This window comes from Cydia fagiglandana, chromosome 7 (assembly GCF_963556715.1).
Source record: "Cydia fagiglandana chromosome 7, ilCydFagi1.1, whole genome shotgun sequence".
Lineage (NCBI taxonomy): Eukaryota > Metazoa > Arthropoda > Insecta > Lepidoptera > Tortricidae > Cydia > Cydia fagiglandana.
The window spans coordinates 12,651,441-12,668,458 of record NC_085938.1 but is presented as its reverse complement, the minus strand read 5'-3'; the positions used below and the strand labels follow the sequence as shown (position 1 = coordinate 12,668,458).

The 17,018-nt window shown below is 37.5% G+C and overlaps 1 protein-coding gene across 1 annotated transcript in view; it reads left to right on the top strand.

The window, feature by feature from the left end:
* Positions 1–17,018, top strand: part of LOC134665919 (bifunctional heparan sulfate N-deacetylase/N-sulfotransferase) — a 153,572-nt gene that overhangs the window by 95,148 nt on the left and 41,406 nt on the right. Inside the window, exons 4-6 of the mRNA XM_063522977.1 lie at positions 7,762–8,014; positions 13,131–13,293; positions 16,527–16,733. Of these exons, the coding sequence (XP_063379047.1) occupies positions 7,762–8,014; positions 13,131–13,293; positions 16,527–16,733 (623 nt within the window). The remainder of the gene's footprint in view (positions 1–7,761; positions 8,015–13,130; positions 13,294–16,526; positions 16,734–17,018) is intronic.

Here is a 17,018-nt window from a genome sequence, read left to right as displayed (position 1 = left end):
AGTTTATGCATATTTAATGTGTATAAAATACTACTATTTAAAACTATTAATTACTGATATTTAATTACTCAAACGGGTCTACCGCAATATAATTTCATTGTTTTACCTTAAATTCCGACGTTTGTGTAATTAAATATGTGTACAAAACGCGAGAGAGTTTAAAATGTTATATTAATTACTGAATTAGTAAAAGAGAAAATATCTGACAAACGAATCACACAACTACCTATATTTAATATATAGTGCTACTTACAGCGATAATAAGTATAAAATCTTTTTATTCGTGTTAGGAAAACGTATTCTAATGAGTAGGAAAAGTAATGAATTAATACAGAGTTAAGTGTCTTCGAGGACAAATCACTTCAAAGAATCGCCAAAGAAGTCTTATCCTAATATTTGTCAGGCACGCTTTGCCGACGACTATTATGTGAGGATGTTTGCCGCCCCATGTGTGTTTTATTTTCTCGTTCGCGCCCGAGGCTATCGGTTCTACTCGTTGACAGCTAATATGCGGAAGACTTGACGTACAACGCTCGGAAAAAGAAAAAGTAGGGAGGGTGAAACCCACCTATATTTACTTCAATACTAATAGCTCCTTACCCCCGTCTGTCGCCGGCGTTCCTGCTCGTGTGGATTTTTTGCTCGAGTTTAGGTAAAAATCAGTTTACTCCCGGATTTATTGTGTTAGTCAAGCGCAGACTTGTTAATTAAATGTGCAACGAGGCGACAAAAAATCGTGTCCTATTCATGTTTTTAGGAAATAGCAGTGGTGTATCTATACCAGGAATATAAAACAATTGGACAATGCAATTAAATTAAATTAACACTGAATTAATTAAATTTACCATTTTAACTCATTCATTCCTAAGTTGCAGAATTTAATATAATGTTTTGCATATTATATGATGCTTTATATTTTGAAGATATTTCATTTGAAAAGAAGTGTTCAACCTTTTTTTAACAAACAGTGATGACAGAAGAGTTAATATAATATTTTATTCTGTTTGAGACTACAATATTACGAACATTTTCCATCTCTACCATTTACTCTAGAATTTTCCACGATGCGGAATTTTTTACTCGTCTAATTGTAGGTATAATTAAAATCAAAAATATTTTTAGCTTATTCATTCTTTGTAATACAAGGAAAATAAGTTTATTAATTTCCTTCAATTAATAATATATTTCTATATTAAGAACGCTTTAGGCACTTGTTTAATTACATTTGGTATTTTATACAACGGAACGTAGAATAAGAGTAATACTCGTATATAAAGAAATTAATGGGATTTGTGTAGGTATGTCCCATTAAATTAGTATTTGTACGTAATGTAGGTGAATATATCTTAATTTGTTGGTACTAAATGTCAATCGCCATGCTTAAAAGCTCTGAAATTAAATCTAAACGAACGGGACCTGTTAGCAATAAACTATATGACACATGCCCATGCACACATCGCGTGGAAGTAAATGTTTAGTGACATTCGCTCGTCCTGATGTTTCAAATTATGGAAAAGACTAGACATATTTTGAGTATTAGGTATATTATTACACCTACATGTAATTATAGTATTCGATTATGAAAAGATACGATTTTAAGAACTCTCTCGACTGGTAGGTTTATACTAATAGTTGCCTATATTAACTGTCATCCTCCTAGTCATGTAATATTTCGGTTGACATTTTCAGTAAATATACTGTCACAGCTCCTAACTTTAAAATACTGTGAAGTGTGAACTGTATTGAATAATTGAGTTTGTAAAATTCAAAAGTCAATCATTTGGAAATCGAGGACTAAAACATAGCCCAGTCAGTACGTGCAGGACTAACAAAACACAAACGAAATTAGAGGGAACCAACCGCTCCCCACATGTGTGTGTGACTACGTATATACATATTGTACGTGTGTCCATTAGGCTACGTGTGCTTGGTCGCTATTTAACCATCACTTCCGCGGGGTCTGCAAATACACGCCACAAAATTGCTCCCGCCTTAATACTGTACCGCAGTATCTGCTAAAGAGCTCCCGCATTCGCCTTTATTGGTCAAATAGCACCCGAACCGACCGTTTTTCACTTATCAACGGATGTATAAGAACGAAACATAAAATATATCTTAAACGAACACGAGATTAGAGTAGAAGCTACTTAAAGATTAAGCTGTAGCTTCGTCGAGGTGAACTTAAAGCGGGTGCTGCGTCTTCCCCAGGCGCCTGAATAAATAGTGGCGAGATAAGCGCACTAGTGCTGGTCGCTAGTTAAATATGAAGCAGTAAATGGGTATAAAGGTGACAGCTGAGTGCACTGAGGCGCGACGCAGCGCGTCCTGGCGTGGCATGGCGGCATGGCGCGAGGAGGCGCAAGTTATCTTACGGCAAGTCGTTGCGGTGTCAGTTAGTTAGTTAGTAGTGCCATTAGAGCCGCCGCGCCGCCCCGCCCGCTATCTTACCGCCCGGTACTCCATTAGTGCTCGTTTGTGTCAAAACGACTTAATTACTTCACGGGAAATTCTCAGTTTCCTTTAATTATCACATCAATCCTCCGTCTCGTCACATACACTCCAGTTTGTTTTGTTGGCCATTCGGCTCCTCGGCCCTTCTGTTGTTATGGAGACGTTTATTACTCCCAGATGTCGTAAAATCCATTTTATTGCAAGCGAGAACGTTTTAACTCGTAATTCCCATGTCAACACTCATTATATTTGCGCGAACCCTAATTCGGACCAGCAACGCAGTTCTTACGCAACGTAAATTTAAACGTACTCGTAATTAAGAAGAAAACTACCAAAAGCCACCTTAAGTATAGGAATAATGCTCGATAAAAGCAGCAACAGAAGGAAGCATGACAAACTTTGCCTTAATTTTAGAAGCCGCTGGCAGTTGTGTCAGTCGTTAGCTTAGTTAGTACGTCCTTGCCGCCATTAGGAGCCGACTCGCGACCGCTCGCCTGCTTATCGCGACGTTTCGAGCTCTTCCAACTTCTTGTATGCAGCGGCGCCGCGCCAAAGACATAACCGACAAACTCGCGTAAACATTTTCTTTGCAGAAAGTCTCTTGATGGGGCCGTTTCGAATAATGACACAGAAAATATCTCCGTCTAAATTAACTTTCCTACGAAACTAATGTTCATTAGGGAAAGGTCGTAACTGGTCAACCTTGCGGCTAATGATCGTGATACTTTAAGTAAATTAAATTGCTACATTTGGAGCACAAATTTATAGTAAAGTATCCCAGTAGGAGCGAAAACAGGACGAGATAGGCTCATCAGGCAATTCGGTGACAAAGCAACAATGTTATTGATTGGAATTGGTCTGAAGTTTCCGTTAATGTTTCCATCGACAGCACCGGCAACGATTGTTAGCGGACCGCGGTGCGGCGAGCATTGTGTACCGGCGCCGCCGGTCTCTTTACGATAACTGCTGTTATCTCGAGGGGCGGCAGGTCGCTGGGGGGCCCTGACATTGCCCCCCTTTAATTGAACTCACTCGCGCTTCCTTATCACGAATTAGCCCTCGTCTCGTTCGGTTCACGGCTAAGTAGGCCGTTTCGCGCGTTCTAATTTGAACCGAGCGCTCTCATTTAATGACAGGACACTAATTAAGGTAATTAGAAATATATTAGCCGAGCCTGTAAGAGGCCGAGCTGTAATGCTCACGTAGTATCGTGCCATAAACGAACCAATTGCCACCAATGAACGGAAAAGTTTGAAACTCGCAAATCGGCTATCGGAAGGCGCGTCGGTGTTGTACGAGCTATATTATGTTATGCACAAAGTTGCCAACGAGTGGCCGTGCATTAGAGAGCTAGGGGCGGAGCGGGTCGGCGTGAGTTAGGTAAATGCTATTTGCAAGTTGCCGTTCGCCTTAGCCTGCCTCTGTACTGTAGTGCTCTTGGGCTGCCAAATTGAAACGGGCCTTAACTCGAGCAAAATGAACGGTAGCTGCTCGCTACTTTCATGCCAGTTACTCCCGTTTTCTTCAAGGCACTAGGTGCATTTTCCTATTTCCAGACCCGTGACCTGCATTCAGTTATAAACCTATTCATATATCTTTCAATATTGATGTAGAACACGTATGCCTAATGGCTACTTTATACTCAATAGAATATACGTGACCGTTTGGATGGAGAATATTAAAACTGCTAGGTATTTTATTGCAAATCAACTTCGATCGAACGCCCCATTTGAAAAGGGTAGGTCATCGTGGAAACTATTAAAATAGTAGGTACAATTCCATGACAAGGGTCGACCATCATTGCTTTGTTTACAGTATCTGTCTAAGCTGATAGTCTGAAATTCGAATACAGCTTTTGTAATGGCTAGTGGTTATATAGTACCGAAGGTGGGTCTCTGTTTGATCTAACTGATTTATCGAGTTGTTACCGAAACGACAGGAATTTAAGGGACAAACCCTTCAATCAATTAGGGTCCGGTAGTTTCAATAGACCCTGATAAAGTTTGCTATATGTATGATGATTTAATTACCTTGAAATGGTATTATAGAAAACTTTTCGGTATTCTTGAGTTTTGTTTATTCGCTTCCGATTCCGAGGCTTCCGATTTTACATCAGTTTTTTTATTTATGGATACCTTTTCTCAGAACTGTATTAGTACTAACTTAAATTAATTGATATCAACTCTGCCACGTAACCAGATGCAGGTTGGATATATTTCAATCTGCACTGCTACTACTTAATATAGGTCAAACGAAAATTATGACTAATGCGGATATGCCGTGTTGGAAAATAAGACTCAGAACTTAAATTGCATGGCAGAGTAGATATCTTCCTGTCCAATTTCGTGAAGCACGACATGCATGACCTACTTTTTATAATCAGTCAATTTTCCACTAAAAAAGTTTTTTTATGTTGAAGGTTTGCCATAATATCATGTATGTAATGAAAAGTTAATAGTAGAGTACATTTTGATAAAATATATACTTATTGCCTGTGAAAATATAGAAATGATGGATAATTTAATACTTAATTTGCGGTTTCAAATATTTTGGATTAGGTTAATGAAATCTATTTTTGGTTTTCATACTAATTTATTAATCCCGTCGAATACTCAAAAATATTGGTGCAAAAAATAACCTACTCCAAAATATTTGTGCAAACAAATTGTTCTCACTTTCTTACGTTGGGGTGTACAATTAATGATGGAATGTTTAAGTTTAGATTTAACTTCAGTTTCTAGTCATATTTAACGTGGCAGACGATTTATCATTTTATTTTATACAAGATTAGTTTTGTATAAGAATTATGACTTACTAGCTGTTGCCCGCGACTTCGTCCGCGTGGAATTTTATCTTCAACATTTTACATCTTTAGTACCTATAATTTTCATATCCAAGCAATGTTGCAATTAAGTACTTTTCTTTTTTAGCAAGTTGTATGAAGTTTTAAGTCAAGTGGATTTTGATGTTGGTTGCTGAAATTACTTTTCTTGTATTCTCATAATGCCCTTATACAAAGATTCAAGTTCCGCACTCACAAATTATCTGATCTCCATACAAACTTTCAACCCCTTTCTCACCACCTTGGGGGATGATTTTCAAAAATGCTTGAATTCGTTTTCATGTTTTTTAATTTAATACCTTTTTTTTGCAAAAAGTTCAAGTTCCTAGCTTAAAATTTAATTTACACCCCAAGACGAACTTTCATCCCCTTTTTAACCCCCTAGGGGTTGATTTTCCAAAAACGTTGCAATTACTTTTTTTTGTAATCGGCTATTATGTCTTTCTAAGTAGTTTCAAAGCATTTGTAATGGATTGAAACTTTGAACCCCATTTTAACCCTGTTAGGGGATGAATTTTACGAATTGCTGAAATCACTTTTATCGTCTTCTAATAATATCTCCAAATACAAAGATTCAAATCCCGCGCTCGAAAAAATGTTTGATATCCATACAAACTTTCAACCCCTTTTTCACCACCTTAGGGGATGAATTTTCAAAAACGCTGAAATTAGTTTTCTTGTATTTTAATTTAAAACGTTTTTACAAAGTTTCAAGTTCCATGCTTAAAATAAAATTTGCACCCGCAGACGAACTTTCATCCCCTTTTTAACCCCCTTAGGGGTTGAAATTCCAAAAACTTTGCAATTATTATTTTTTGTAATCGGCTATTATGCCTTTCTAAGAAGTTTCAAAACCATTTGTAATGGATTCAAACTTTCAACCCCTTTTTAACCATGTTAGGGGATGAATTTTACAAAACGCTGAAATTACTTTTCCTGTCTTCTAATAATATTTCTAAATACAAAGATTCAAGTCCCACACTCGAAAAAATGTTTGATATCCATACAAACTTTCAACCCCTTTTTCACCACCTTAGGGGATGAATTTTCAAAAACGCTGAAATCAGTTTTTTTGTATTTTAATAATATATCTTTAAACGAAGTTTCAAATTCCTAGCTCAAAACTTTAACCTCATACAAATTTTCATCCCCTTTTTAACCCTGTTAGGGGATGAATTTTACAAAACGCTGAAATTACTTTTATTGTCTTCTAATAATATCCCCAAATACAAAGATTCAAGTCCCGCGCTCTAAAAAAATTTTGATTTTTATACAAACTTTCAACCCCTTTTTCACCACCTTGGGGGATGAATTTTATAAAACGCTGAAATTAGTTTTCTTATATTTGAATTTGATACTTTTTTACAAAGTTTCAAGTTCCTAGCTTAAAATAAAATTTTCACCCGAAGACGAACTTTCATCCCCTTTTTAACCCCCTTAGGGGTTGAATTTCCAAAAACGTTGCAATCATTTTTTTTTGTAATCGGCTATTATGCCTTTCTAAGAAGTTTCAAAGCATTTGTAATGGATTAAACTTTTCAACCCCTTTTTAACCCTGTTAGGGGATGAATTTTACAAAACGCTGAAATTACTTTTCATGTCTTCTAATAATATTCCTAAATACAAAGATTCAAGTCCACCACTCGAAAATTTTTTTGATATCCATACAAACTTTCAACCCCTTTTTCACCACCTTAGGGGATGAATTTTCAAAAACGCTGAAATTAGTTTTCTTGTATTTTAATAATATATCTTTAAACGAAGTTTCAAATTCCTAGCTTAAAAGAAAACTTTCACCCCATACAAACTTTCATCCCCTTTTTAACCCCCTTAGGGGTTGAATTTCTCAAAATCGCTTCTTATCTCTTGTACACTTTATAAATGCAATCTGGTGTGCAAATTTCAACTTTCTGGCTTTTGTAGTTTCGGCTCTGCGTTGATGAATCAGTCAGTCAGGACACTTGCATTTATATATATAAAGATAACTCTATAATTAATTGAAAGAGCGAGCGCGAAGAATCTCCATTTCAGTTTAGGCAAAAATGCTTTCGTTTGGTTGGTGTTCTCCTCTCGAGATCGCATTCCTAAACAGATTCTCGTAAAATTTTGTAATTCGACAAATTTTTCGAATTTTTATTCCATTAATTTTTTGAATTTTTGAAATGGTTTTTAGCTCTCGGAGCACCAGTAATTGTGCGGTACAAGTTCTAATTAAATTAAATATCATTTATTATCAGACAACTATGGCCCATAGATACATGCCTTACAAACTAATAATATACTTACAATAGTAAAAATCTAAATCAAGCTAAAAATTATTTCGACGACACGGGGTTTTCAGTTGTGTCGCATGTTTCGGTGTAGGATTTGGTAGATTCTCAGCGAACCGCCGAAACACCACACCCTTAGGCAAGAAGTCCGGCCCGGACGGTTCGGGAAGAAGGTTATAGGTATATCTTTTTGTGCAGGTACAAGGTGGAAGTCGCAGGCAAGAGCCTGCCGGTGCTCACCACCTTGGACAAGGGCCGCTACGGCGTGATCGTGTTCGAGTCGCTCTCCAAGTATGCCAACATGGACAAGTGGAACCGTGAACTGCTGGACAAGTACTGTCGCGAATACTCCGTGGGCGTCGTCGGGTTTGCCACGCCGGGCGAGGAAACACTGGTCGGCGCTCAGCTCAAGGGATTTCCGCTTTTTATGCACACCAATCTAAGACTTAAGGTACGTAATATAATACGTACTAATAAGGTAGGTAGTAATGCTATATGAAACAAGATAGTAATACATATAAGATGCTATTCCATTCTAAGAGTAGCACCAACCAACAAGCTCAAGTGAGGTTCACTGAAAATTATATCATGTCATGTAGTTTACCAGTCAACATCAATAGCATCCATGTAGTTCTGAGTAGTGTGTGTATATTCCTTATACACTTACATTTATAAGTATAAGCTAAGTTATAACTAAATGGTTTAGTTTTTTTTCCATGAAGTAAATGTGTAAGAATCGAGGCACTACATATCTGTGTACAGTTTAACTACGAGTATATATCTCTAATGTTGTAAAGAGAAAATTCCAAAAACTGCTTCGTTTGCTATCGCATTTCTACCTTGAAATCAACATCAAACTACAATTTACTTTGTTATCCAGTAGAACGCCTGAAATCACTAAGCTTCAGAAGAATAAGACACAATAAAGTCCTAACCACCTCAGATTCCTATCTCAGTTACTTACAACTTGCCGCGATATGCTAATGAAATGGACGGCATTACCATAATAAGAACTCTTTCTAATGGAAAACATCGCTCTTGCTTGAATTTATTCTATTCTTTATACGGCACAGTTATAAACTTTGTTTATTAAAAGTAATCAGTGCCTTGACGAAAATATGGTTTATAATAACAACACTATTTAATTAATAAATAATTTGGCCAAGTCCGAGATAGCTCGAGGCATTTAGTGTTCCGTACGGCTACCATCAGTTTGGCATTGACATAAACGATATCGTGAACGTAATTTACTTCCTATAGGTATATCTCTTTCGCACTAATATGTCAGTACGAGCGAGATGCATAGAAAGTAAATTACGTTCACGCCCACGGTAGCGTTTATGTCAATGCCAAACTGATGGTAGCCGTACAGCTCACATCGTTACATTTTACAGAGGTTGTTTGCCTGTTTTTAGGATACCGTATTCAACTACACATACAGAACAATAGTACAAAGTGTCTAAGTGCGAAGGCCAAAGGCCGACCTCCGCGTAGCCCGAAGGCCCGAAGCGTCCAGGATGTCAGTGCTTTAACACAGAACAATAGTACAAGTGTCTAAATGCGAAAGCCGAAGGCCGAGCTCCGCGTAGGGCCGAAGGCCCGAAGCGTCCAGGATGTTAGTACTTAAACACAGAACAATAGTATAAGTATCTAAATGCGAAGGCCGAAGGCCGAGCTCCGCGTAGGGCCGAAGGCCCGAAACGTCCAGGCTGTCAGTTCTGTGTTTAACCACTGACATCTTGCAGGCCCTACGCGGAGCTCGGCCTCCGGCCTTGGCATTTAGACACTTGTATTAATTACCTGTGTTTAGAACTGACCTCCTGGATGCTTCGGGCTTTCGGCCCAATGCGACTTCAGCCTTTGGATCTTGCGACTTAGACACTTGTACTTAAAAATACTTGGAAAAGTTACGGGAGGCGCGCCTCTGTCGGACGCTTCGGATCTTCGAATCGCTCCTTCGGCCTTTGCATTTAGTTAGATTCTTGTACTATTGCTTTGTGTTTGAATACCGAAGTCGAGCATCTCGCGAATGCTTGATGTATTATAATAATTTAGAGTAAGGCCAAGCGCGCACCACGATTTTTTGTCCTGCGATAATTTTGTCGCAGAAATGCAACGTATGTGTTTATATGTTAGTGCGCGCATATGCGACAAAAAATCGCAGCGATTTTAAAATTGTGATTTGTCACATTTTTCCGCGATTGTTCGCGACGCGATTGTCGCAAAGTGAATTGCAGCATGCGGAGTTGTATGGCCCCGCGCGCACTATGATAATAAAATCGCACCCCGGCCGGACCTCAGTCGGCATTTCGCTCTCCAAACCCCAACATCTCGGCACCTGCATCTCCAATGGAGTCTCAAAATGAGACGCTAGATGTTGACCATTTAATTATGGAAATAGACGGGGATCACCTTTGTGTTATAAATGCTCAAAGTCATACAGCAATCGCATATTAAAGACACGTTTCATGACAAGCGACTGGTACGAAATCCATGTTGAGAATGAACAAATCGTCGACTTTTTCATCGCAGTGCGCGCAGTGAATTTTCTGCGATATATTACAGCGCGATTCTAAAATCGTGTCGCAAAAATTAATATCGTGGTGCGCGCTTGGCCTATATTCCTATAATACCTTAAATGTATACTCCTTCAATTTGAATTTAGAACTCATTATTATTTTTTATTTGATTATGTTTCTAGTTCTATGCCATATATATAGACTTTAATATTATTTAGAACTGCTAAAAAACAAGATCGGCTTACTTTAAATATTTCGTCAATTTTACCTTTGTTTCTAAAAACTGTGATATTTAACTGTCATATACTATTAATGTCTTCCAAAATTATTTTCTCGTAACAGGACTGAGGGGCTACCGCGAAAACCGAAATTCGCAATTTGCGGGGATCTTTCTCTTTTACTCCAATGAAGGCGTAATTAGAGTGACAGAGAAAAATGCTCGCAATTTGCGAACTTCTATTTTCGCGGTTATAGCCCTGAATCTTGTTGCTCACCGATCCGTTCAAAACTATACATAAGTACTGAATATAATTAATAGATTTTATAATTATACAATTAATACAGAAATGTAATGGTACTTAATGAAAAGGAATATTGTGTATATTGTTTCGACAAATCAGATACTCTCAATAAAATCTATACATGAGGCCAAAGCTGTTCATAAATATTAAATGACTTTATTATCTCTATACGCCTTACTAACTCTATGTGTCCTATTGTGGAAAAAAAAAACACAACGACAGTCAAGAACCGAATTCTTAATTTGAATTTTTCAGATATTTGAGATGCCTAGTCCATTGGTTGGAAAGCCCGTTCGAAATTGAAACTTATTTGCAATATAATAAGGTCGTATTTTGTAGATCTCTCTCATACTTATAGTAGGCTATTGAGATAAAATTAAATATCCCACAAAAATAAGCAAGCAGAATTAAACTTTGTGTCAAAGATATAAGTCATAAATTTCAATGCCAAAGTTTTAACCAAGGATGTTTCTCGCCTAATATGAATTGACCAGTGTAAGCATCAGTTAGCTAGCCCTAAGCAACCAAAGGTCAAGCTACAGTTGAAAAACTAATAAAGATAAAGTTAAGCTGATAATTTTCCCGCCGTCTCCATGCTTCTTTAAGTTGGGTATTGACTGGTCAGCTGCCTGTTAGCTATAGTTTTCGCGAAAATCGCCAGGACAGAGGTGAAAAATTTTGTATGAAAACTTGCAACTTTAAATGCATTTTTTGACGAAACTATTGCAGTCTAAAATGAAGTCAAAATCAGTCCATCGACTCAATTTTTTGCAAGCTTTCTAATGGTACCCCACACGATTCTTACAAATGAAAAAAGTTTCAGCCTACCCCTCTCAACCCCCTAAATTTCCCCCTTTAATAAGAAATAAGCAGTTTTGAGTTATTTACAATATGAGTGGTGGTAATTGCTATAACTGTTCCAAATTTTAGGTATCTATGTCAAACGGTCTCTGAGAAAAACGTATTTAACTGATTTGCAAGACCGAAGTGATCCCATAAGTGTTCCGTAAACAAAGTTTTGTACGGAACACTAAAAACGTTACTCTAAGTTTTCGATATTTTTTGTTTTTTAATGAATAGCTGAACGATAATTTGTTTCAAATCATACGAGTATGCAATGGTAACGATATTTGGCTCGAAATTATTTTGAATGTTTATTTAACCAAAACTATGGTATGTTTTTATTTGGATTATTATTAATGAACACGTTATCGGATAAATTTCCCGAATAGGTTTACAATGTGAAATTATGCACTGCCAACAGCATTTAATTTAATGTGTGCAAGTGAACTACTAAAATAATATATATATAATAAAAGAATCTGCAACTTAATCTCTCCAAACAACTTTCCACTCACGTTTAAAACTACCAATAAAGAGCAAGATAATCTCAGCAAGCTTTAGGTGTAAAAGCCATTAATCTTCTTAGCACATCGAACTCTATTCAGTGTCGGTAGCTTAGTCACTATAAGTATAGTTGCAGCAATTTTATCGCCATCACTATCGTGTAATTAGATTGGCATCAAAGCTCGTTGTCTGTGCTTACTCTCTACTTTACTCTGCTAGTTGGCAACTGACAGAATGCTAATTAAATGACTGTAAGAACTGTATTTGTAGTTAATTACAATTATTAAAATTTCCATCAAGTTTTAGACATTTAATTTCTCTTGAGATAGGTATACACTTACATTAATAGACGAAAATGTGTTTGAGAGGGCTTAACTCAAGAGCGCTTATTAATAATTAAGCATTTAAGCGTCAAGTTTCAAGCACAAATTATGAGCCCCTTTGCATAGCAAGATACATACCTAGGTATAATATTGTTTTCCTAACTTTACCATCCAACTAAGCATCCAACTAGTTAAAAAATGTAGAAATATATACATCGTGATTTTTTTTTCATAACCGCAAATTGCAGGTTTTATTAACTAAACGAGGCGCAGGTTTTCTGATATGAAAACATTTTAAGAGAGTTTTTTTAGGCTTTACTAACAGAGTGCAATTAATTTGTGATTTTTTTTTAGAGCGGCAGTATATTGCGTACATACATATCGCGTTATTCATAAACGCGTCACTGGCATGAAGTTTGTCTTTTCTGTCATTTTGACTTATGTATTTGTAAGAAAAAAAAAAAAAAATAAGGGATAAAACGTAATGTAACTATAGTACGTTTTTTAGCATTAGAAATAAGGTAAACAATCTTGATGTGTCTTTTAATTGAAAAACACATTTTAAAAATAAGTTACGGCAAATATGTAACAATTATGAATCTAATACGATCATTTATATTCTTCTGCTTTCATAAGTAATAGTTTATGATTAATTGAAAAAGCGTTTTTCAATTAAAAGACATATCTAGATCGCTTACCTTCTTGCAAGTTCTTTCTAATGCTAAAAAAACGAATTATAAATCCTGCAATATAAAGTTTTATGAATAAGGAAGTTACTCATCACTTGTGTGACATGTATTTATTTCACCCGTACAGCTTTTACTAGTCTCGATTTTCATTTTATACCTTGAATTCAGGACGCAACGTTGAACCCTGCGTCGCCGGTGCTGCGACTGGCGCGGGCGGGCGAGACGGCCTGGGGTGCTCTGCCCGGCGACCACTGGACTGTGTTTCGAGCTAACAGCTCCACCTATGAGCCCGTCGCGTGGGCGCTGCGGCAGAACGAGTACGGCGCGAGCGGTAAGGGTTCCTTTTATACGCTATCTATTTACCCCCACCCCCCTGCATTTAGGTACAATTTTACACAAGCTGATTGTCATAAAACACATTTCAGCGATTTCCTTAGCCCTTCGGATGGTATAGTCGCGGACGGTCTAGAACGCAAAATGACTATTACAATATTTTGCCTATATCGCTTTTAGTCTACATTGCGAACGGTCTATGACGCAAAATGACCACTTTTTTATATCACACAGGTAGGTTAGGATCGTTAGTTATTTTCAAATGGCCGAAGGCCAAACCGCACAGAATAGGAGCCCCGCGGCAGCAGGACTCCGTCGACATCGCTAAAGTAAAGATAAAACGACGGAAAACGATGTAGGCATTTTGCGTTCTGGACCGTTCTCGATGTAGACTAAGAGCGATATAGGCAAAATGTTACACTAGTAATTTTGCGTTCTAGACCGTCCGCGAATAACCCCTTCGGATTTTTACTCGGTATGTTTATACTTATACTTTTGAATTGAAGACTATTGGTGTTCCACGCCAACAGCTTGTTCCACGAGACCGTCCGCTGGGAGATTTTTTTAAACGACCTAGTTAGCCCTGCGATTTGTTACCGTGACTATTTTGATAGTTGAGTATTTCCGCACCATCAATTTCGTCCACCAGCCCGTCGCCTGAGCGCTGCATCTGACACCATGACGTTTCTTTCAAGCGACCTAGTTAGCCCCCGGGTTGTCACACAGGCTGACGTTGATAGGTGTGCATCCAGCATGCAGCGCTGCGGAGTATCGTGTGACTATTAGTTGAGAAACTTTATTTATAATAGTTGTTGTGTGTGTGTATATTTATGGTAATCAGAAAAAGACGTGATTTTCACACTTTTTCTTAAATTATAATTTCCTCCTTCTTTATCTCAAACATTTGCGTTTTTAGGACAAAATAATGGCCATAGCATTGTCGAATAAAGGTGACGTTCAGATGGCAACTGGAGATGCATAACTATTGCGAAAATGAGTGACGCTCGTAGCCGCATAACTGTCGTGATTAAAACGTTCAATCCGTCACTAATGTTTTTCAAGGAAATTGATAGTGACAGCGAAAATTTATGCAGTTGCAGTTGCTATCCTAACGTCATCTTTAACCAGTTAACTAGCTAAACTGTTCAAAACTCGACCATAAATATAAGTTTAATCAAAAAGTATCGTGTATGTAATTCTGTGAATTTCGTTTTTGGATTCCCTCTGGTTCATCTTATTCAGCATATCATAAACAATGTACAATGCCACCATCCTTTCTACTTCGTATTATTTAAGGCACATTGTCTCCGTTTGTAATGTATTTGTTTTTGCATGTGTTAGATAAAACGAAATACCAGATGGGCAATTTTACCCTCTCGAGAAGGGGCGCGTATATTTTATTGGAATTTGAGAATTCTTTACAACAGAGTACACGTTCATTTAGATATAGGCACTTAAAACGTACACGCTAAATGAACGCTGAAAAGCCAAAGTACCTGACTGTATTTTGTTTATTATTGATACAGAATTGTACGGCTGAAGGCTCAAATTATAAAACCTATATTGGGCTTATATAAACGTTTCCAAATTTTATTTTATGTCGTTTGTTCAGCCGTTTGTTCCCATTTGTTATATAAATAAAAAGGATTAAAATCATAACAGGAACGGAACGCACGCAACGTTCCGGACGAGCAAATAAAACGTGTTAAATATTCACGAGTCGTTCGCTTCGACCAAATTAAAATCTTTGGAAGCGAGCGAACTGACTTTCTGTATTAAAACTCTTGCAAATGAGATACCTACTAAAAGTTCTCGCAATAAAATGTTCATTTTAACAAAGCAATTGCATTTATTATACATGCATAGCATACCTATTATTAGACATGATATCCAGTGCAATTTTTTTATATAGGTTGCCCGTTTTTGCATATTATTGTATGTTTATTGTATAGCAAGTGGGGCTTTACGATAGGTATCTACGAATAGTAGTTACCTACCTATAGTTCGTTTTTTTAGCATTAGAAAGAATTCCGCCGAAGCAAGCGTGTAGTTTTTATCAGGCTCGTTAATTGTTAATAATTATTGAATTATCTAATGTAGCATGGTCAATACATATAATTTACTTCAAATTGTTACCGCTAAAAGTGCCAGATTTAGAACCACAAGCGAACTTCTGCGAAGTTCTTTCTAATGCTAAAAAGACGGACTATATTTTTAAGAAATGGCTGTTATACTTAAGATACCTACTCGTACTATGTATGTATGTGCATTTGTGACCTAATTCAATTATATGATATTTCATTTGTGTTGACTTTGTAACCTTTATTTTAATAATTAAGCCCCTTATTCATAAAACTTTACAAACCTCAATTAGTTAATTTACATTTCTCCCTTTCTTACAAATAGAGAAGTCAAAATGATATATATATTAATACAAACGATTAATAGCAAATTAAGGCTTGTACCGTTTGTATGAATAACGCCATACATATTTAAATCTTTGCAATAAAGATTAATACAAAGTCAACACATATCAAATATGAATGAGTTCTCAAATGGCTTCTTTACAATGATGATGAGAATTTGTGTTAATATTAAATCTGTGAATTTTTGTATGTGCTTAATTGAGTAAATCTAACGTAGTGTTTGCTCCCTCACAGTATCAGCAAAAAGCGCGAGAATTCAAACAATCGTCAAAAACGTATTAGAATAAGTACGTACTCAACGTTTATTCGACTTGTCGCAGTCATCTTTGATTGTTTTTATTGTCAAAGTTTAGAGAGAAAGAAAACGTTTGCTGTAAGTTTAGTAGATACTCGTGCAATATGCAAAATACCTATGCCCTTTAGACGAGGTTGCATACCAATAAGGAAACAGTTGAATGCAGTTTTAGTTTGTTTAATGTTTTGCTTTATTGAATTCGTTTTGAAATATCTATATGTTTATTATTTTTGTTTGTGTTTATTTAAAATATGATTCTTCTTTTAGAGAGTCCATACATTATACCAAAGAAATCTTTTTGGACCTAAAATGACGGTGCCATTTCATTTAATTCTTTCACCTCAGCTTTTTTAGATCAGGAATGTTGTGTCTTCTGAGTGGAACCTCTTATATTGTGTTCTTTTCATCGATTTACCTACCTAATAGTATACCAATGTATGTAGGTATCTAAACAATATGTTTGTCATGAGAAGCACATAGCGAGATGACTATAACTTCATATTTTCACAGAAGAGCGACTGCCACTAGCAACGGCGATACAAGACCATGGGCGACTGGACGGCATCCAGCGCGTGCTGTTCGGCTCCGGGCTGCAGTTCTGGCTGCACCGGCTGCTGTTCCTCGACGCGCTCAGCTACCTCAGCCACGGCCAGCTCAGCCTCAGCCTCGAGCGGTGGATCCTCGTTGACATCGACGATATCTTCGTTGGCGAAAGAGGTGAGTCCATACATGAGCACGGTCCGGACACCTAGTCTGTTCGGCTCCGGGCTGCAGTTCTGGCTGCACCGGCTGCTGTTCCTCGACGCGCTCAGCTACCTCAGCCACGGCCAGCTCAGCCTCAGCCTCGAGCGGTGGATCCTCGTCGACATCGACGATATCTTCGTTGGCAAAAGAGGTGAGTCCATACATGAGCACGGTCCGGACACCCAGCCTGTTCGGCTCCGGGCTGCAGTTCTGGCTGCACCGGCTGCTGTTCCCCGACGCGCTCAGCTACCTCAGCCA